This window comes from Callorhinchus milii, unplaced genomic scaffold (assembly GCF_018977255.1).
Source record: "Callorhinchus milii isolate IMCB2004 unplaced genomic scaffold, IMCB_Cmil_1.0 Scaffold7, whole genome shotgun sequence".
NCBI lineage: Eukaryota > Metazoa > Chordata > Chondrichthyes > Chimaeriformes > Callorhinchidae > Callorhinchus > Callorhinchus milii.
Genome location: NW_024704748.1, coordinates 9,035,580 through 9,056,793, shown reverse-complemented (window position 1 = coordinate 9,056,793; position 21,214 = coordinate 9,035,580). Strand labels below are relative to the sequence as shown.

Below are 21,214 nucleotides of genomic sequence, written 5' to 3'. Positions count from 1 at the left end.
TTATTGTTTTTGGTTTTGGAGGGTTTATTATAGGACTGGATCATAAACATGACTTCGCCAGCCCTGCCCGGGAGGGAGTTAACATAAGAGTCGAAACGATTTCTCAGTGAATAACCTGTGGGAGAGTTATCACCAGAGTCAACGTTGGTGAAAACTGGAGCAACCGACCTGTCCCTCCCTGGGGGGGGGGGGGGCGGAATATACCCGGAACCGAACACCGCGCTCTGCTGCTCCTCGGCCGGACCGCTTCAGTGGCGCACTTCCGGTGTGACTTCACGTGCTGGGAAGTGAACAGGAGCCTGAGAGCGGGTGAGGGACCCGGACCCCGGGACAGGAGCCCTCGGGGGAGGAGAGACCCCCGGGAGGGGGGAGGGGAGAGTGGGGAGGAGAGACCCCCGGGAGGGGGGAGGGGAGAGGGGGGAGGAGAGACCCCCGGGAGAGGCCGTGGATGGAGAGTGTGTGTGTGAGAGACAGGAGATATGGGGGGAGAGGGAGGGGAGGGGAGAGAGTTGGGGGGGAGAGAGTGGGGGGAGAGACAGTGGGGGAGGGGAGAGAGTGGGGGGAGAGAGTGGGGGAGAGACTGGGGAGGGGAGAGAGTTGGGGGGAGAGAGAGAGTTGGGGGGAGAGAGAGAGGTGGGGGGAGAGAGGTGGGGGGAGAGAGTGGGGGAGAGAGTGGGGGGGGAGAGAGTGGGGGGAGAGAGAGAGTGGGGGGGAGAGAGGTGGGGGGAGAGACTGGGAGGGAGAGAGTTGGGGAGAGAGAGAGTTGGGGGGAGAGAGAGAGGTGGGGGGAGAGGTGGGGGGAGAGAGTGGGGGGAGAGAGTGGGGAGGGAGAGAGTTGGGGGGAGAGAGAGGGGGGGAGAGAGGTGGGGGAGAGTGGGGAGGGGAGAGAGTTGGGGGGGAGAGAGAGAGGTGGGGGAGAGAGTGGGGGGGCAGAGAGGTGGGGGGAGAGAGTGGGGGGGGAGAGTGGGGGAGCAGAGGAGAGGTGGGGAGAGAGAGAGGTGGTGGGGGGAGAGAGTGGGGGGTGGGCAGATAAACCCCCATTCACTACCCCCCACAATCCCAGCCTCTTATCTATCCCCAAAGAGAGAGAGAGAGAGAGAGCGCCCGGGTCTGAGCTGAGTAATAAATAACCCCCTCCTCCACCTCCATGTATTCAGCCAACACAACAACTAATTGCTTTTACACAGCGCCTTTCATGTTGGGAGGACGTCTCTAGGCATTAGACAATAAGGTTTGCACCCGAGCTGGAGGTTGGAGGCAAAAGGGTTGGAGGGCAAGGAGCACAGGAACATAGGAATAGGAGGAGGCCATACAGCCCCTCGAGCCTGTTCCGCCATACTATTAGATCCCAATTACATGCCTTTGCTCAATATCCCTTGAAACTCTTAGCTAACAAAAATATTTATTAGCTTCAGGCATATTACAAGTCCCTTATTCACACACCTGGTACCTGTTTACATTTTTCTTTAACGATTCTGCAAACAAAGCCTGGATTTAAAACGTGAAATGTGAAACCTGGTACATTTGTGGAATCCTGTAGCGGATTGTTAAGAGCACTTGTCTCACAAGCGATTCAGCTTCGATTCCTGGGCAGGACGAAACTTTAGGCAAGTTTCCTTACTCCATACGCCTCTGTTTACCTAGCAGTAAGTAGGAACCAGTTGTTAGTTGCTTTTCGGGTGTAATAATCCCTTCAAAAATAAGTAAATAAAAATAATAATTTGGTTATACAATCCATGATTGTTTGTGGGACACTGCGGTGTGCAATTGGCCGCTTTTCGCCCACAAAATAGACAGTCAATTCACTTTACAATATATTCTGTGAATGCTTTGAGGCATCTCAACAACAAAGTAAAGTGCTCTATCAAATGTAAGGATTATTAATAACTCATTGGAGATCAGCTAACTCGGTACAGACCAGTGATTCAAATCTGAGCCGTTTTGTTTCACTTACAGGGTGTTCACAAAGTCCTGTTTCCCCCATGTTCTTTTTCCACAGTGCACTGACCAACAACAGAAACATTGTGTTTAGAAGTAGTTAATTGTATTCAGTACAAGTGTTTAATTGTTATTATTATTTGTCTGTGCAGTGAGACGTGCCGAGTTGCAGTGAAATCGGCTGAAGCTGCTGGTGTGGTAACACCGTGAACTGAAAGATCGCAGCATGGAGGAGGGGAAGCAGAAGAGGCTGCACCACCAGCGCCACAGCGGCCCAAAGGCTGAGAAGAAGAGGAAGCGCCATCTGAAGAACCTGGGGATCGGCGATGAAACTGACCCACGCAAGAGAAACCCCAAGGCCTTCGCCGTCCAGTCCGCCGTCAGGATGGCCAAAACCTTCCATAGGTTAGAGAGCTGTGCTGATCACTATTTATTTCAGCTCTAAGTGCATTGCTTTTGGGGTGTGTCTGAAACATCTCATCTTCCACTAATCGTTCTTGGTTTCCAATAGCTGAAGAGTTGGAAGTGCAAAGCTCTCTGTTAACTGCAATTAGTTCAATTCCGACTGACTTCTTGTTGGGCAATTTGTTAATAAAAACCTACCCTGTTTTTTTTTGCATGCACAGGTAGCGTTAGAGCAGCGATTTAATGTCGCTGGGGATTTTTCCTTTTGTAAACTGCTTAATTTACTCTTTGTGGGACACTACTGTATGCAATTGGCTGCCACATTTCGCCCACAAAATATACCACCAATTCACTTTACAGTATATTCCGTGAAGCCCTTTGAGATGTCTCAATGAAGTGATAAGGCTCTATATCAAATGCAAGAATTATTATTATTAAAACGGCGCTCGTGCAGGTTGCAAAACTTTGCCAAAGGTCAAGGTTTGAACATCAATGGCTTCTGGTTCAGTTGAAAATTCCCCAAAAATCGAGCTGCAGGGTGTCCACAAAGTCCTGCACCTCCTGATGGAAGGTCAGGCACTGATTTCCTCATTAAGTCTTGTGGTATCTCATCCGCTCGAATTTTAATAAGGAAATCAGTGCCTGATAGACGTCCAGAGGATCAGAGTGAATGAGCGCCATCAACTGCAAGGATTATTATTATTATTATTATTAACTAATCCTTTTTATTGTTATAACCAGGACACAGGACTTGAAGATTAAAAAGCATCATATTCCCGTGGTGGACCGCACTCCCCTTGAACCGCCGCCTATTGTCGTGGTGGTGGTAGGACCCCCAAAGGTGGGCAAGAGCACTCTGATCCAGTGCCTTATTCGCAACTTCACCAAGCAAAAACTGACAGACATCAGGGGTCCTGTCACCATTGTTTCAGGTATGTGAGATAATGAGTGTGTTTGTTTTCAAAGGCAGCAAGTCTCTTTCGACCTCCCTCCCCCCTTCCTTCCCCCACTCCTTCCCTCCCTTCCTCCCTAATACTAACAATCCTTGCATTTGCTTGGATGGAAGCAGCCTTGCTATACTTGAAAATTAAATGCTCCAATAGTTTTGGAAACATTATGGATCTTTCCTGTTCACGCACTGTTTCTCTTGTGAATATAATCCAGTTTGTTAGGCTCTCTCAACATCTCAGTGATACAAAGCCTGGAACCGTCTGAACCCCTCTACTGTTTCACAATGTAAACCCTTCACTTTGGATCCCAACAGGCAAAAAGCGGCGTCTCACCATTATTGAATGCAGGAACGACATCAACAGTATGATCGACTTGGCCAAAGTGGCTGATCTCGTAGGTGTTTTTTTTTCATTTTGGTTTCTTCACACAGAATAAGTGTTACCTGATGGACAGTGTTGGCTCAGTGACTGAATCTTATTTTCCCAGTACACCTTTTACACAATATTCTTGACGCTTAATGTGACTTTACTGTGTCTCTAACCTGTGGTGTCACTGACCTGCAAGTGTGGACAGACAGTGTTGAGGGAGCTTTACTGTGTGTCTAACCAAGATGCCAACACTGGAAGCATGTGATGAAAATATATCAAAAGCAACATTTTGATGCAAATATCATGAAAATGTTAACAAAGGGAAATAGGTTTTATACTTAGTGCCAATCTGTAGCTGAAGTAAAGAGACTGGTTTCAAGTTGAGAAAGGATCTACCAACGTATTGTGCAAAGTGATCGCTTTCTGGGGATAATAAGCCCTCCAAATAAATAAATAAATTTGGTCACTCAATCCATGACAGGTTGCCGCGTTTCGTCCACAAAATACACAGTCAATACACTTTACAAAATATTCTTTGAAGCACTTTGAGACATCTCAATGATGTGATAAGGCGCTATATCAAATGCATGGATTATTATTATTGCTATGGTGCGCAGTGGCTGAGTTGTGCGGGGTCTGTGGGTCTGAGTGAGTCTCTGCTCTCGGCAGGTTTTGATGCTGATCGATGCCAGCTTTGGCTTTGAGATGGAGACGTTTGAATTCCTGAACATCTGCCAGGTGCACGGCTTCCCCAAGATCATGGGGGTCCTCACCCACTTGGACAGCTTCAAGAACAACAAGCAGCTGAGGAAGACAAAGAAGAGGCTGAAGCACAGGTTCTGGACGGAGGTTTACCAGGTACAGGCAACTGGTGTGGGTGTGGGTGGTCAGAGTGTGTTACTGAGCCTAGAGCAGAATCATGGTTTAATTCCTCCCTCCCACCACCAAACCCTACCTATGTTCAGTCAGTTAATCTGTAAACAACATTATAAAATGCAAGGATTGTTAATAGGGATTTGACGAGTGGCCCCTTGGGACGAGGTACTGGGAATTTGTGTCCATGGAATTGCTGCCTGTCTCGGCTGAAGCGAGGCGTGACGTCTTGTCTGTGTTCGCCAGGGAGCAAAGCTCTTTTACCTGTCGGGGATGGTCCACAGCGAGTACCAGAAGCAGGAAGTCCGCAACCTGGGCCGCTTCATCTCCGTCATGAAGTTCCGGCCCCTTGTGTGGCAAACAGCTCATCCCTACATCCTGGCCGACAGGTGGGTGCGCAGGATTTTACGGAACACAAACAGAGCCCGTGGCTTTAATGCGATGACTTTCCAGGGAGGTGAAAGAGAACAGAAAGGGAATTCTGCATTGCCGACACTGGGAGTGAGTTTGGCCTCCAGCATGGTCTGAGTGCTGCCCAACTAGGTAATGACTGGGGGGGAAGCTGTAAACTCCATAATGCTCTAACAAGCTGCTGGAAGGGTTGGGCTTGACTGCAATGCTCCCACTGTTAAATAACTTGCCAATTCTCATTGTTCTGGCTTGCCTACGATGAAGAGTCATATCGTGTGGAGTCCTGTAGCTTAGTGGTTAGCCTGCTCGCCTCGCAAGCGAGAGGCCCTGGATTCAATTCCTGGATGGGGCGAAATCTTAAGCGTATTTTCTTATTCCACACACCTCTTTTTACTTAGCAGTAAGTGTGAACCCTATTGTTAGTTGATTGGAGGATCGCTGTCTGGGAGTAATAAGCCCCCCCCACCCTCCAAAAATGTAGTCGCTCAATCCACGACTGTTTGTGAGACACTGCTGTGTGCAATTGACTGGCGCATTTCTCCCACAAAATGTACAGTCAATCCACTTTACTGTGAAGCACTGGAGGGACACATCCTGCTTAGGGATCTTGTAACATCTAAAAACACATTGTTACTTTGATGAGCTCTGCTTATACTGTGATACAAGTACGTGTGTCTAAAGAGATAGTGGTATCTCCTGCCTTACAGAATGGAAGATCTGACCAACCCAGAGGAGGTTCGCATCAATCAGAAGTGTGACCGCAAAGTCTCGCTGTATGGCTACCTGCGGGGAACATACATCAGGAACAACAGTCAGGTTCATATTCCAGGTGACACATTCCACTTGCACAGTTACTCACGATGATACTGCACAAAAACAGCCCATCCACCTAGTTAGTCCGTGCCGGTGTTTATACTCCATGCAAGCCTCCACCCCTCTATTCCTCTCTCTCGTGTATGTGTCATGAGTCCTGTAGGGTAGTGGTTAGCGCACTCGCACTAATCAGTACCCTTTTCGCTTTTCTAAAATATTTTAAAAACAAAAACAATTTGATCACTCAATCTACTGCTGTTTATGGGACACTGATATGTGCAATTGGTTGCCGCATTTCACCTACAAAATATACAGTCGCGCTTGAAAAACAGAACAGAGTTTCCCATGACTAACAATCCTGTGGATAAAGTGGTTATTTACCTCGGGTTAGTGAATGACCGTGCTGTGATAAAATGCCTACGGACAAAAAGTTTCAACAATGGACAGTCAAAATGCTTTGAGGCGTCTTGACATTCTAAGTTCTAACAATACATATTTCTTATCATAAGATGCAAGGATACTTTCTGCAATGCTGCAATATATGACTGTTAATTTGATAAACGTTTGTGGGTGCAAATTCCTATTCTGCCTGTGTTTTGCTTCTCCAGGTGTGGGTGACTTTAGTCTTCGTGATGTCAGTTTCCTCCTGGACCCCTGCCCCCTCCCAGAACAGCAGAAGAAACGTTCTCTGAATGAGAAGGAGAGGCTGATCTTCGCCCCCATGTCCGGTGTCGGAGGGGTGGTTTACGACAAGGATGCTGTGTACATCGACCTAGGGGGAAGCCACATGCACTCGAAAGAGGTAACCGACTTCAGAGACTGACTGCTCTTTAGCAGTTCTCTGCTTTTCTAGCGACTGGTGCTGAGATGCAGTCTATGGGGGTCAGGAAGCATCTGCCACCTGAGATAAGTCGCTGGATGTTCTACTGAGGACCGAGAAGATGATCCCTAGTTAGCATATGGCGCCTGTAGTTCAGTGGTTAGAGCACTCTCTTCGCAACTGAGAGGACCCGGCTTCGATTCCCGATCAGGGCGAAACTGTAGGCAAGTTTTTTTTTTACTCCACACGTCTGGGACATTTGCACTGCATTCGGCATTGGGGAGAAGGCAGGAGAATGGGACTCGGATGGAGATCTCTTTCAGAGAGTCAGCACAGGCACAATAGGCTGAATGGCTGCGTGTGCTGTACATTTCTATGGTTCTATTTCTGGTACACTTTATTCTCAAAAGTGTTTGAATGTGGCCTGGGGTTGGGTGACGCGATGCAGTGGGTGAGCACAGTTCTCTGTGGTGGTTTTGATTGTTGCTAACAAAGTCCTGTTTGTTTTGCAGGAAGAGCATGGGCCCACTCACGAGCTAGTGCAGAGCCTGATTGCCACACACACCACCATCGACAGCAAAATGGCCTCCAGCAAAGTCTCGCTCTTCAAGGACTCCAAACCGTTGGCATCGGAGGACGTGGAGGAAGCCAGGTATTCTGCTCGCAGTTTCGGCTGATGTTCCAGTGGAGCGCTTAGGGGGGCTGGTGGGGTGGGGGGCAGTGGCAGATGTTAAATCTCATCTGAAGACGTGGAGTCCTGCAGCGTATTGGTCAGAGCACTCGCCTCGCAAGTTTCCTTCCTCCACACGCTTCTGTTTACCTAGCAGTAGGTAATCGACTGCCTGTTTGGTAGTCGATTGGTGAATCACTTTCCAGGGGTGGTAATCCCTCAAAAAACAAACAATTAAATAATTGGCTGCCATGTTTCACCCCAAAAATATATAGTCAATTCATTTTACAGTATATTCTGTGAAGCAATTGGAGACACCTTAATGACGTGATAAGGCGCAGTATCAATTATTGTTTTTATTAAACCGAGATCTTGTGTGCTTGTTGAGGTGGATGTTAAAGATACCATGCGCTATTTGAAAGGAGAAGAGAATTTCTCCCAGTGTCCTGGGGCTAACGATTGCCCGATAAAAATCGGTCGTTCACCTGCTGGTTGCTTGTGGGACAATACTGTTTGTAAATTGGCAGTCACGACACTACAGTAAATCCTGCGAGGTGTTTTGAAACGTTACATTAGCCTGATAAGGCATCATATAACAATAATCATTGCATTTGATACAGCACCTTATTGCATTGTTGAGAACGATACAGGATTTTACTGTGAAGTATATTTGGCTGTGAATTTTTATGGAAACACAGCAATATCCCGCACACAGCAATGTCTCACAAAAAGCCATGATGTGAATGACTAATTTTATTTGGGCGGTTGTTCGCCAGAAAAACAGGAGAAACTCCCCTTTCCCCTGTCCACCTGAACAGTCAAAGGAGGCCTCGGTTTAACGTCTGATTCAAAGGATGGTATCTCTGATAATGCAGCGCTGTGTTAAGTATCAGCCTAGTCTTAAACCCACAATAATAATAAGAAGAATCCTTGCATTTGATATAGTGCCTTATCACAACCTTCTGACTCAGAGGCAAGTGAGTCAGACTGACACACAATTCTCTTCCGAGTACAGGGAAAGATGAGAACTGCTTGTTCCTGATGAAGGCAATAAAACCAGTTAACATCAGATTTTCTTTGCAAAACAGATGCCAGATGCCCAGAGAGGAGAAAGTCATTGATCCCGAGAGTGGCCAAGTACGTCGCAAGGCCATGTTTGAGGACGAGGAGGAAGAGATGAGTGAGAGCGAAGGCGAGGGGGAGGAGAAAAGCGAGGATGAGGCAGAGAGTGAGGAAGAGGCGGAGGAGAGAGTGATGAAGATGAAGATAGTGAAGAAGATGGGGAGGAGGATGATGATGACAGTGTGGATTCAAAAATAGCCACTGACCTGCGACCAGTTAAACGTTTGAGGCTGGAGGAGAATCAGACGGGCATTCCCGCCGAAATGCCAGTGTTTGCGGATAGTGATGATGACCTTGAAGAGGATTCGAAGACCGAGGAGAGCAGCGACGAGGAGAAGGGTGACCGAGAGCAGGTGAACGATACTGAGGAGGTTGATTGTCTCCCTGATGATAAAATATCAAGGGAGCCAACAACAAAGTCCAGAACAAGTACAGGCACAGTTCTGGGTGGTAAAAGGCTTCCTAAAGTTGACTCGGGCAACTGCACAGAAGAGGAGCAATCATCAGAGGGGGAGGTCTCTGACAGTGGAGGTGAAGATCTGGACTCCAAGGCAGATCTGGACAGGCAGGCAGCATTGAGCAGTCGAGAGGGGACAAAGGACAAGCCTCTGAGCCAGGAAGACAGCAAAATTGAAGAACTTCTGAAAGAAGAGGATTATGAGGAACGTATTGATTCTACTGCAGAAACTGCAGGTGTGTGAAAAGACGTTTGTCTGGTACCTTTTTCTAGCTAAGCAGGATGCATTCCATTCCTGCAATCTTATTTCCGAGATTTCCATGTGTAGGTGGGATGCATGGAATTCTCAATTTGATTTGGATACTCTTAAGCCCTGTGATGGGTTTCCACATGTGTCAGACACCCATTAATGATAATGGAGTCCGGCCCCACTGGCTCCTTTCTACAGCAGGATAGAATTCAAAATCTTTGTCCTCCTTTCCAAGGTCCTTCATGGCCTTGCTTCTCCCTACCTCTGTGACGTGCTAACTTCATAACAAACTATCTGCCCCCGACGTGAAAGGCGCTTTACAAATGTAATTGTGTTGTTGTTTTTGTTCCCTCCGTTCAGCGGCACTGGCCTGCTCTATGGCCCCCGCCCTGCCCACCCCACTGTCGGCGGTTGGGCCTTCAGCCTCAATCCCACAGTACCTTTGCTTCGCCCCCTCCTTTGCTCCTTCCAAGGCCCTCCTCTTCGACTGAGCCTTTAGTTACCCTCCTACCTCTACCCTCCCTGCCCTCCACCCCTCCTGATCCCAAACCCCAACTCGGGCGAAAATCCCTGACTGTCCAGAGCTTTGGGACGTCCTCCCGATGTGAAAGGCTCTGTGCAAATGTAATTTGTTGTTGTTGTTGTTGGATTACGTTTGAGCAGTGTGCGTGTTACACTTGCTGTGTGTGTGCAGGGTCGCTGAAGTGGAAGGAAGGCCTGGCCGAGCGAGCAGCTGATTCGTTTCTACGGCGGCAGCAGTCGGTGACGAATCTTCGCAAGCTGGTGTACGGAGCAGGTAAGGGGAGGCGGAGTGCGTACAGTGAGGCTGTGATTGAACCTGTCAGTTACTGCCCACTGTACAGGGAAATGTCATAGTGTCAACTTATTAACCCTTGTGGATATCCTAGCCACTTGGCCTGGAATAAATAGAACAGTGCCTGACCTTCTGCTGGGACTTGGGATGCTGGGCTTTGTCTCTCAGGTGCACATAGTGGAGCGGTGGAGAGGTCCACACTATTGAAGTTGCTTGGGTTTTGAGGAGTACAATATTGAACACTCTGCTTGTAATTTTTTGAGTACAATACAATGCAACGAGGGGAGGGAGGGAGCATGGCGTGAAGTTTCTGACAACAGGGGTAGCCCACCCACTGATGATGGGGTGGAGTAGAGGAGGCATGAAACAGGCTGGTACAAGCGAAGGGAGTGGTGAGGGAAATGAGATGAGATCTTTCTGAACTCTGTTTACAGTGGCTGAAGAGAATGAGGATTCGGATGAGGAGGATATCTTGGGAGGACTCTTCCGTGTCACCAGGTCGGACAGGGACTCCAGACAGAGGGCTAATGGTCTGGACTCCTCGAAGTTCTTGGTGGAAAAGCCTCAAGATTGGGACCTGGAGGAGGTGAGGACAAGAGACAGTGGCTGGTACCTGCTTCTCAGCACAGTGAAGCCTAAGTAAAAGGAGGTTGTGCCAATGGGTTGACTTCTATGAAGTAAAACGTGTTTTGACAATTTAGGAACAGATGATGAACATTCAGCCATCAAACTTCCTCAACTGCAAAACCTTCTCTGATACCACACACTACCTCCTCCTAATCTCACATCCCTGAGCCAAGCTGACAAACTTTTCACTGTACATTAGCCCGCCTTTGCTGCTTTCGTCCTTGTGAATCCACGCTACTATCTTGTCATCTCCTTCTCAGTGGATTTCTGATCCCTGCTGTGATGTCGTAGTCTATGTGCCAGCATCTGACAAGTGATTGGTACCCGTCCTGTGTATGCTGGTTTTGCTACGTGGAATTCTGTAGCATAGTGGTGAGAGCACTCGCCTCGCAAGTGAGACTACCTGGGTTTGATTCTCAGCGGGGTGAAGTTTCCTTACTCCACGCACACAAGTAGGAACCCGGATGTTAGTCGATTGGTGGATCACTTTCCGGGGATAATAATCTCTCCAAAAAATAAGAACAATTTGGTCACTCAATCCATGACTGTGTGTTGGACATTGCTATGCGCAATTGGCTGCCGCATTTCGCTCACAAATATACAGTCAATTCACTTTACAGTATATTCTGTGAAGCGCTTTGAGACATCTAGAAGACGTGAAAAGCGCTATATCAAATGCAAGGATTATTGTTAACAGTTTACTATGATGAGGCCCTATATCACATGCAAGGATTAATAGGATTATTATTACTATGGAATGGCTGAGCTATGATGAGGTTGAGTTGAGCCGGGATGAACTAAGATGAATAATGCTTCGTCTGCGAAATTGTGAATGTAGCGTCTGTCAATATAACTTGATTTGGTTTTGTGTGCAGGTGATGAACTGTATCCGAGACTGTTTTGTCACGGGAAAATGGGAAGCGGACAAGGATGCAACTGCTCTCCTGGAGGAAGATGGTATGTGGAGATTTTCTTAAAAACTCATTGAGTTCTGTTACTGAAATAGAACGATAACAGTAAAACTCACATAAATTGTATCAGTCGGGACCATAGCATTTAATCTGACTTGCGTGAAGTCCAAGCTGCAGGCAAATTTATAAATCGTAGAATATCTGATTTAATCAATAATCTAAACTGTGTGTGCATAATTCACGTCATCTGGTAAGTGTGCAGGCGGCAACAGGTCACGACTACATTTCTCCCTATTCAATGCGTCTTGACCCATCATCGCATGTGCACTTACCTACAAGCATTTGAATCGCGGGAAATGGAGTTCTTCTGCGTGTGCTGCAATAGATGAAGACTATGCTTCCCGTCATTCAATGCAGTCGGTAAATGCATGTGTATCAACGAGTCAGGATGTCTTTTCTCACGACTCAAAGCAAACGGTAAGGGGGAGTAATGGAGGGTAGGGCAGTGGCGTTATGAGTTAGGAGGTGATCAATATGAGTAGTGTAAAGAAATCAAAGTGGTTTTGATAGGAAACTGAATGGGACTCCGGTGAATATATGATTTAAGATTTATGCAAGTATTACTGTATGTTCTCAGGGGGAAGAGTAGTGTAACTTGCACACACAGTCTATCAGGCACAAATTCACTGTTGAATACACACCCATCATGCCCACATATTCATATCGAGGAAGTTGAATGTGGATGTGCTACTTTATAATCGTCTCATTAATTTTGCTTTTGTGCTCCTGCTCCCCACCTGTGTGTGTGGGGAGGGAAAGGTGGGATGGAGGGTGTTGCAGACAGTTGGAGAGCTACTCCCTCTATGTATGCTGATTCAGTTGCAGGCATCTGGGAATTTATTTAGTATTTGCTTCTCTTTCAGATTCTTTGTACGGAACATTTCAGGATCTGGAGACAGGAGATGTTCATCAGGGGAAACCCAAGCAGGAGGATGAGGAGGAGGTAAGGATAAAATCATTATAAATCAACAGGCATTTGAGTGTAAGTTTGCAAGACTTATGAATCCTGTCTCTATCCCTCCACCTTATCCCTTCTTTATGTCTTTTTATCCCACTCTTTCGAATTCCATCCCACAGTTCCCTTCGCCTCATACCCTCCCTTGCCTCCTTCAAGGCCCTCTCAAAACCTTCCACTGCGACCCATACTTCGGTCACCCTCCTACCCCTACCCTCCCTGTCCGGTACCTTAGGATGCCCTCCTGATGTGAAAGGCGCTGTGTAAATGTAATTTGTTGTTGTTATTGTCTTTAAATCCCATCTTAAAACCTACCTCTTCGACCACAATTATGGTCATATCTCCTTCTCCCTGGCTCAGTGTCCAGTCTCACCATTGTGTAACGTTCTGAGACGTTATCCTATAGGGTGCTATATAAATGCAAATTGATGTTGTTGCAACAAACATGGAGTCCTGTAGCACAGTGATTGGAGCACTCGCCTCCAAGCGAAAGGACCCGGATGTGGTGAAATCTTAGGCAAGTTTCCTCTGTTTAGCCAGGAGTCAGTAGGAATCCAGTTGTTAGTCGATTGGCAGGTCACTTCTGGGGGTAGTAATCATGTTAAAAAAAGATAAATAATTTGGGTCACTCAATCCACGATTGTTTAAGGGACACTGCTGTGTGCAGTTGGCTGCCGTGTTTTACCAACAAAATACACAATCAATTCACTTTATTGTATATTCTGTGAAGCGCTTTGAGACGTCTCCATCACGTGATAAGATCCTGTATCAAATGCAAGGATTATTATTATTTTAAAAGATTTAATAAGAATAAAAATATAAGGGCTGGGGGAGAAGAGAGGGACCACAGAATTAAAGAAACCTGTTTTTCTTCTTGTCTGTTATTTCTTCCTGATTTTCAGCCTGCAATTGTATTTCAAACCTGCTCACAATATTGAACACTTTGTGGCATGGCATCTTCAGGTGCCTTTGAGAGTAAAGGGAATAACTTTGGCTTCCTTATTTAGGATGAGGAAGATGAGGAAGATAAAGCCAATGCTGCACATCCAGAAGACGAGAAACAGAATAAGCGTTTGGCAAAAAAACGGAAGTTGAAGGAAATGTTTGACTTGGAATACGACGGAGGGGAAGGAACGTACTTCGACGATCTTAAGGATGAAATGCATAAGCAGGCCCAGGTACGGACAATGTTCCCTGAAACCAGGCCAGTATTGTAGGCCTGCTTTGTGTCCCCCACCCCAGCTGCCCCACCATTGGCGGGAGAGCCTTCAGCCACTCTGCCCCCAACCTCTGGAATTCCATCCCCCAGTTACTCTGCATCGCCCCCTCCTTAGCCTCCTTCAAGTCCTGCCTCCTCTTTGACCATGCCATCGGCCACGCCCCTTCCCCTCCCCTCTCCCCCCCCGACCCCAGCTTGGGTCTGAAATGTTGTACTCTGTCCAGAGCCTTGGGACGTCCTCCCGACGTGAAAGGCGATATACAAATGTAGTCTTGTTGTTGTTAAGTGAACCACTCGAGGGAAGCTTATAACACGTTGTCAACATCCTGTAGCCGGCTGGATAGACTCATACAGGTGGCGGCTCTGACTGCTTAACCCATTGACCGTGCAGGGCAAAAACTCCTAAAGGGTTGTTGAACGGGAAAATCATGCCATTATTTCCCCCAACTTGGGTCCAAATCCCTAACTGTCCAGCACCTTGGAACATCCTCCCGACATGAAAGGCGCTATACAAATGTAATCTTGTTTTCGAGGGGAGGGGAAGGTGGGATCTAAATGGGAATAAACAGGAACTACCAAGTAAGGAGTGTTCATCTGTGACTGAGGCTTACGAGCTGGTGCCACATCCTGAATTTGGTGATCGCTGGGAGTAAGACTGTGTGAAATCTGATCTGCACTGATCTTCAAAACAAAATCAGCTTTTATCTCCTGATGATTTTTAATAAAGTATTATCTCTCTCTCTCCCTTCACCACCCCCCTTCTCTCTCTCTCTTCCCCTCTTCCCCCTCCCCTCTCTCTGGTCCCTCTTTGTCTCCCTCTCCATGTCCCCCCCTCTGTCCATCTGTCTCTCCCACCCCTTTTCTCTTTCTCTCCCTCCCTTTAAACAGCTTAACCGTGCTGAATTTGAAGACCAGGATGATGAGATTCGTGTCCAGTATGAGGGCTTTAGGCCGGGAATGTATGTCCGGGTTGAGATTAACAATGTTCCCTGCGAATTTGTGGCCAATTTTGATGCTCACTATCCACTGATTCTCGGAGGCCTGAAAAGCACTGAAGGAAATATCGGATATGTGCAGGTATTGAGCTCGCTGGTGCTGAAGTCTCTTGGCTAATCCATAATCTTGTCTCCTGCAAGATATCGTAGAGTCCTGTAGCGTAGTGGTTAGTGACCTGCCGCGCGAGCGAGAGGATCCGGGTTCAATTCCCGTGCAGGGCGAAACCTTAGGCAAGTTTCTTTTCTCCAAACACCTCTGTTTACCTAACAGTAAGTATGAAACCTGTTGTTAGTCGATTGGCCGATTGCTTTCCACGGGTAATAAATTCTTCAATAATAATTTGGTCACTCAATCCAGACTTTGTGGGACACCTCTGTGTGCCATTGGCTGCCACGTTTCGCCCACAAAATACAGTCAATCCAATTTACGATATATTCTGTGAAGCGCTTTGAGACGTCTCAACGGCGTGATAAATGCTTTATCAAATGCAAGAATTATTGGTATTACAGATGGCTCCAACCAAAAAGTGACCTGGTAACTCTGACCAATCCATGCCTTTCCTCTCTATCTCTGGAACAGATGCGTTTGAAGAAGCACCGATGGCACAAGAAGATCCTGAAGACGAGAGACCCTCTAATCTTCTCGCTGGGCTGGAGACGTTTTCAGACCATCCCTATGTATTACATCGAGGACCACAATGGAAGGCACAGGCTGCTCAAGTACACCCCCGAGCACATGCACTGCTCTGCCTCCATATGGGGTAAGTGTTGGGATTTGTACAAATCAGATCTGAGTTCTGCTTGACTTAAAGCATCGGATATCTGTGTGTTGCTGACAGGCAGGCATGCACCCCCCACACACACACACACACACACACTTGGACCATAATGAAACATCCTCGTCTTTGGCTAGTTACAATTTAGCAACATGAGTTAAAGGAATGATGGAAAGAAAGGGCTCCTGGATTTATATTAGCCTTTTACTGTAATATTTGCATTTGCTGTTATTAACGTCATGCAACATCTTGCATTTATATAGTGCCCTACGTGTGGGGTAGCATCTTGGAGAACTGAAGACATACTATAGGAACACAGAAAGCCATTTTATTCAGTAGTAGGATATTTTTTGATCCCATTTCCCTGCCTTTTTTCCACATCACTTAACGATATTGACTTCCTATGTATCTGTCTATTGGAGTACAAAGTATATTTTTTCTCTTCTGACCAGCTGAGCTCTAATTTTAACACCACTCCCCTTTTTTTTGGATCCCAATACCAGAGTGAAGAATCATCACCTTATGTTGTAATGCTACAAATGCCCATTAGATAGCTAGTGCATTTTCCAAGATCAAGTGTGAAAACATTAATAATAATAATCCTTGCATTTCCTATAGCGCCTTATCACGTCATTGAAACGGCTCAAAGAGCTTCATAGAATATACTGTATAGTGAATTTACTGTACATTTTATGGGTGAAACGTGGCAGCAATTGCGCATATTACATTATCTCCTGCCTACTTGCAATATAATGAAACTAGATTTTCTGTAAAGTAATCCTGGCTTCACTGTAACAATACTTACAGGACTAATTACTTTTAACTAGTTTAGTGTCTCTTGGTTTGTTTCTATGGAGAAGAAATCCCAAACGCACATTTTTCTTTGCTTTCTCCAGGTCCCATCACTCCGCAGGGCACTGGTTTCTTAGCAGTTCAATCTGTGGCTGGGGTGACGGTGAGTGTGAACCGTGATGATGTCTGTGTGTGTTGGGATACAGTAGGGAAGGTAATGAAATGTCAGAATCGAGCCATCCCTCTGTGACGTTCTCTAGTCCTGTTCCTGAGCCAGGCGGGCCGCAGTATTCCAGGGCACTGCCGATGACAGCACAGAACCAACCTGGCTCATCTGCAGGACTTCGAAGGGCAGAGGGGCAGAGAATCATCCCACTCAGGTCCTGTTAACCCTGCAAGCCAACACCTTAACAGTTAGGGTGGTCCTAGCTGGACAAGCAGCATGAAAGCTTGCCAGACAGTGATATCAATGGCAAGCTATGCGGTTTTAGCTGGTTAGACTCCACCAGTACCTCAACACACACTCTGGGTTCCAAGCCTTGGCTCTTGCCATCCTATGCCTAATATTTTCCGGATTTAGGAAAGCATCCCTCCAGGGAGAGAGTGCGTTCTATTCCAACAATCTATCTCTGGAATTTCCGTGTGTAGGTGGGAATGCATGGAATTCTCATTTTGGTTTGGATTCTCTTAAACACGGTGATGGGTTTCTGCATGTGTCAGACCAGACTGACCATAGCAGAATAGTGAAGGCAGTTGGGATGGTGGGGGGTTGATTAGTGGTGGAAGGACTCTGGAGGCTTCAATATAAACATCCATGAGTAAATAGTTCCCTTATTCTCTGTCGTTGGGCTATCCACCGCTCCCCTGGAGTTAAGAATTGCTAGACAAAAGAAGACCAAGGTCCATCCAGTTCACCTTCCACCTTCCTGGCAGTCACATGCACTTGTCATGTCCCAAACAACATGGCAGTTGAACATGTATTTGTCTTCGCTCCAGAAAAACTTCAGGATCGCAGCTACTGGAGTGGTTCTTGACCTGGACAAGTCTGTTACCATTGTAAAGAAACTGAAGCTGATCGGGTACCCATTCAAGATTTACAAGAACACTTCCTTCATTAAGGTAAGCATCAACCGTGATGTAATGAGGCCTGTCTGCCTGTGTGATACACCAGCTGCTCTAGAAATCTCTTTTTGCTGTGAGACGTGTAGACTATTCCTCCTTTTTGCTCTATGAGTGGGGGAAGATTCCCCATGACGCTTGGTCCTTCCGGTGTAGTTCAGAAAACATGTCTTGCTTCTGCACACAGGGGATGTTTAGCTCTATGCTGGAAGTTGCTAAATTCGAGGGTGCCGCCATCCGCAGTGTAAGCGGGATCCGCGGGATCCTGAAGAAAGCGCTTCGGACTCCTGAAGGCGCGTTCCGAGCCTCATTCGAGGATAAGTTGCTGATGAGCGGTGAGTAGTTTGTCCCTGGGAGTGTTATTCTGAAATCGGGCCTTGGATGGAATTAAGAAATGCCAGAACCCACAGTGATACTTATGGGACACGTTAGAAAGAAAATCCTGGTCGTGTGTGCGAGGTACTGTTTCCCTGATCTTTAGGGAAAAATGGAATCCTTCAGTCAAGGATGAAAAATGTTAGAGGAAACCCAGAGAACCAGCACTTAGAATAGTAATGCATCGTTGTTAAGGCTTCGTGTTCACAAGATCACAAGTTGGTTCGGATTAAGAAGGCCCTTCTGCCCATCTGATCTCATCCTTCCAAAATACCCACCCTACCGTACTCCCATCACAGCATCAAGCTGTGCTTTAAATATTGGTGAGTTTCTCTCTGGTGCATGGCAGAAATTGTCACACTTGGCAAACAGCAGCACCCACTAGTTAAATATTCCATATTAGACCCCACTAGGGTCATTGTTTTCTAAACTCTTGTTCTTAATAAGTTACCATCATATTCCGTGCCTGATATGCCTTATCACATTGAAACATCTCAAAGCACTTCACAGAATTTTCTGTAAAGCTTGGTGATTGTAATGGTAGGCAAATGTGGAAGTCAGTTTTTCAGAAGGCATTGATCCACACAGCCATGAATCAAATGAACATTTTTTTCCTGGGTAATTGTTACCCAGGATACAGGAGAAACTCTCATCTATTTTCGAGTAGTGCCATTGAATCACTAAGTGATTCACATCCACAAATTTACCATTCGGCAATTTAACTTCCTATTCTGTGCTTCTGTACAGATATTGTTTTCATACGAACATGGTATCCTGTCACTTTGCCCACACTGTATAATCCAGTAACATCCCTACTGAGACCCAGTGGTGAGAAGGAGACCTGGACTGGAATGAAGAGCTTGGGGCAGCTTAAGTATGACCTGGGTATCAGAATAAAACCAAACAAGGATTCTCTCTACAAGGTTTGTGCAATACACTTTAAACAATATTTTTCTATAGCCATTTTTTTTCCAGTCTTCCCCCCTTTGTCCTTTACTGCAATTCCCTCTAACAATTGCCAAGTTATCCCTCTGAATATTGAACAGCAAAGCTCATAAGTCTATAATAAAATTAACAACATGATAGACCTTGTATTTGATATATAGCCCTTCAAGTCAGAAGAAAGTCTCCAAGCACCTCACAGGATATACTGTAAAGTGTAGCGACTGTGTATTTTCTACACTAGTAGCCAATTTGCACACAGCAATGTCCCACAAGCAGCCATAAAGTGCTAACTAATTTTATTTGGGGGATTGTTGGCCAAGACACCAGAAGAAATTTCCTTTTCTTTTTGAATAGTGCCATGGGATCTTTAACATCCTGAACAGGGGCAGACAGGACCTCAATTGTATGTCTTGTCTGAATACCCCCAATACTGCATTGAAGTGTCAGTCTATACTAGATGAATTCAAAGTCCCAATGTGGGTACTTGAACCCACAATCTTCTGACTTGAAGACAAGAGTGCTACCAACTGAGCCAGGCTTGTGTTCTGCCAGCACTAAACCTACATAATTATCAGCCTTCCAGGCAGTGACAGAATGGATTGAAACAGTTATAGCAATGCCCTAGTGTGAGGGGCACTATATAAATGCAAGTTGTTCTTGTATTAGTTCATAGCTCTAATATCCTTTCTGTAGTACAAGTCCAAAACTGCATACAATATTCCAGCTGTGACCAGCAACATCTTATAAAGATTCATCAACGTTTCCTTAATATTGTATATAATTCTGGATATAATTCCAACCATTCTGTTTGTCTCTAGCTGCAATCTCATGTAGCTGCCTGACCCTCTGTGATAGTGAGAGTGCACTTGCTGTGTTTTACTGTGGTTATCTTGGTTTGAAACTCTGGATTTTCCCTGCAGCCCATTGAGAGGCAGAAGAGGCATTTCAATCCCTTGCACATCCCCAAGGAACTACAGAAAGCTCTTCCCTTCAAGAACAAGCCAAAGATTCTCGGGGAGAAGGCCAAAGTGGGACGTGATCGCCAGCGACCAGCAGTCATCAGAGATAGATATGAGCAAAAGGTAAATCCTAGCGTCAGACACCTGACACATGAAAGTCTCATTTCGGTCACAGTCCGTTTAGGACACAACTGGGTCGCACAGATACATATATAATGAAGTCCAATCTCACTCAACCCTGGGTCACAGTGGCTCCACTGAAGTGCCACATATTTGTTTCACAGTATATTTGGGGGGATGGTGTGGGGGGTGGTGTCTGACACATGCCGAAACCCATGTGTAAGAGTATCCAAACCAAACTGAGAATTCCATGCAACTCACCTACACGTGGAAATTCCAGAGATAGATTGTTGCAATGGAATGCACACACTCTCCCTGAGGGATGCTTCCTACTCACTAATTCCAGAAAGTATTAGGAGTATTAGGGTCGGTAGGAGCCAAGGCTTGGGGACCCTTAGAGTGTGCGTTGGGATACTGTTGGAGTTTAATCAGCTAAGACCACATTGCTTGCCATTGATATCGCTGTCTGGCAAGCTTTCCCGATGCTTGTCCAGCTAGGACCACCCCACCTGTTAGGGCTTTGGCTTTCAGGGTTAAACAAGAGCTGAGTGGGAGGATTCCTGCACGCAGTGACTGGTCTGCCCTTCAAGTCCTTCCAATGAGCCAAGCTGTGTTGTCATCAGCATTTTAAGTACATGTCCTTCTGCATGTGAAAATGAACTGGCCCTTTCTTAAATTAATCATTCTACCCTTAGATCTCCGCCCTGCTGGGCGCTCTGAGTACCGTCCACGGACACAAAGTCCAGAAGGAGAAGGTGAAGCATCGCCAGCAGCGCAAAGACTTTCTCAAGCAGAAGCGGAAACAGGAAGAAGACAAGATTAAGAGGCAGAAGGAAGCTCGCAAGAAGATCTACCGGGTCTTAGGACAGAAAGAAAAGCGTAAAGTGAAATCCAGCCTGAAAGGACGTGAAGAAGCCTGAGCCTGACGCCTCAGTGGACCTCAGTACTCACCAAATACCTGAACTTTCCACCAAAATCAGACAGCAGGCTTCAAATCAGACTGCGTGAAATCAATAGTAACATCGTAGTCGCAAGGTCTATCTGCCCAAACTTCTGATCTGTTGATTTCAATCTCGCAAAACTTGGGATGGTAGAAGTAGCTGAAGAGATAATTTGCCCTCTTGTTTTTCCAGTTGCTTGGAACCACACAGGATGTTTTGACAATAATAGTCTTTGTGAAACACAGAGGTCAGATTTCCATTCTGTGGTGTACAGTGTATTTATGAAATTTGTACCATCAGTAAAAAAAAATCCTTTTAATCTTAAACCGCGGAGAATTATTTTACAACATCTTAACAATCCCCCAAATAAAATTGGTCACTCACTCCATAATAATAATAATAATAATAATCCTTGCATTTGATATAGCGCTTTTCACGTCGGGAGGACATCCCAAAGCGCTTCACAGAACACATTGTAAAGTGAATTGACTGTATATTTGTGGGCAAACGCGGCAGCCAATTGCGCAC

At 46.2% G+C, this 21,214-nt stretch overlaps 1 protein-coding gene across 1 annotated transcript; it reads left to right on the top strand.

The window, feature by feature from the left end:
- The first annotated feature begins 249 nt into the window (after positions 1-249).
- bms1 (BMS1 ribosome biogenesis factor) lies at positions 250-21,012 on the top strand. The gene is made up of 24 exons (XM_042336965.1): positions 250-309; positions 2,091-2,343; positions 3,085-3,275; positions 3,608-3,687; positions 4,332-4,520; positions 4,782-4,924; positions 5,654-5,775; positions 6,368-6,561; positions 7,092-7,231; positions 8,338-8,500; positions 8,536-9,064; positions 9,773-9,874; positions 10,327-10,478; positions 11,395-11,476; positions 12,354-12,433; positions 13,453-13,623; positions 14,553-14,741; positions 15,240-15,420; positions 16,332-16,390; positions 17,224-17,346; positions 17,534-17,681; positions 18,469-18,644; positions 19,587-19,748; positions 20,441-21,012. The coding sequence occupies exons 2-24, from the start codon at positions 2,165-2,167 to the stop codon at positions 20,663-20,665; spliced, it is 3,780 nt and encodes a 1,259-aa protein (XP_042192899.1). The 5' UTR covers positions 250-309; positions 2,091-2,164; the 3' UTR covers positions 20,666-21,012.
- Positions 21,013-21,214: the final 202 nt, after the last annotated feature.

What these genes read in the sequence shown, in the direction of transcription:
- bms1 (XM_042336965.1), top strand. Translation starts at nt 2,165, where the DNA reads ATGGAGGAGGGGAAGCAGAAGAGGCTGCACCACCAGCGCCACAGCGGC. An exon ending in ATGGCCAAAACCTTCCATAG is followed by an intron (nt 2,344 to 3,084) that starts GTTAGAGAGCTG and finishes TGTTATAACCAG; the next exon opens with GACACAGGACTTGAAGATTA. An exon ending in CTGCTCTGCCTCCATATGGG is followed by an intron (nt 15,421 to 16,331) that starts GTAAGTGTTGGG and finishes TGCTTTCTCCAG; the next exon opens with GTCCCATCACTCCGCAGGGC.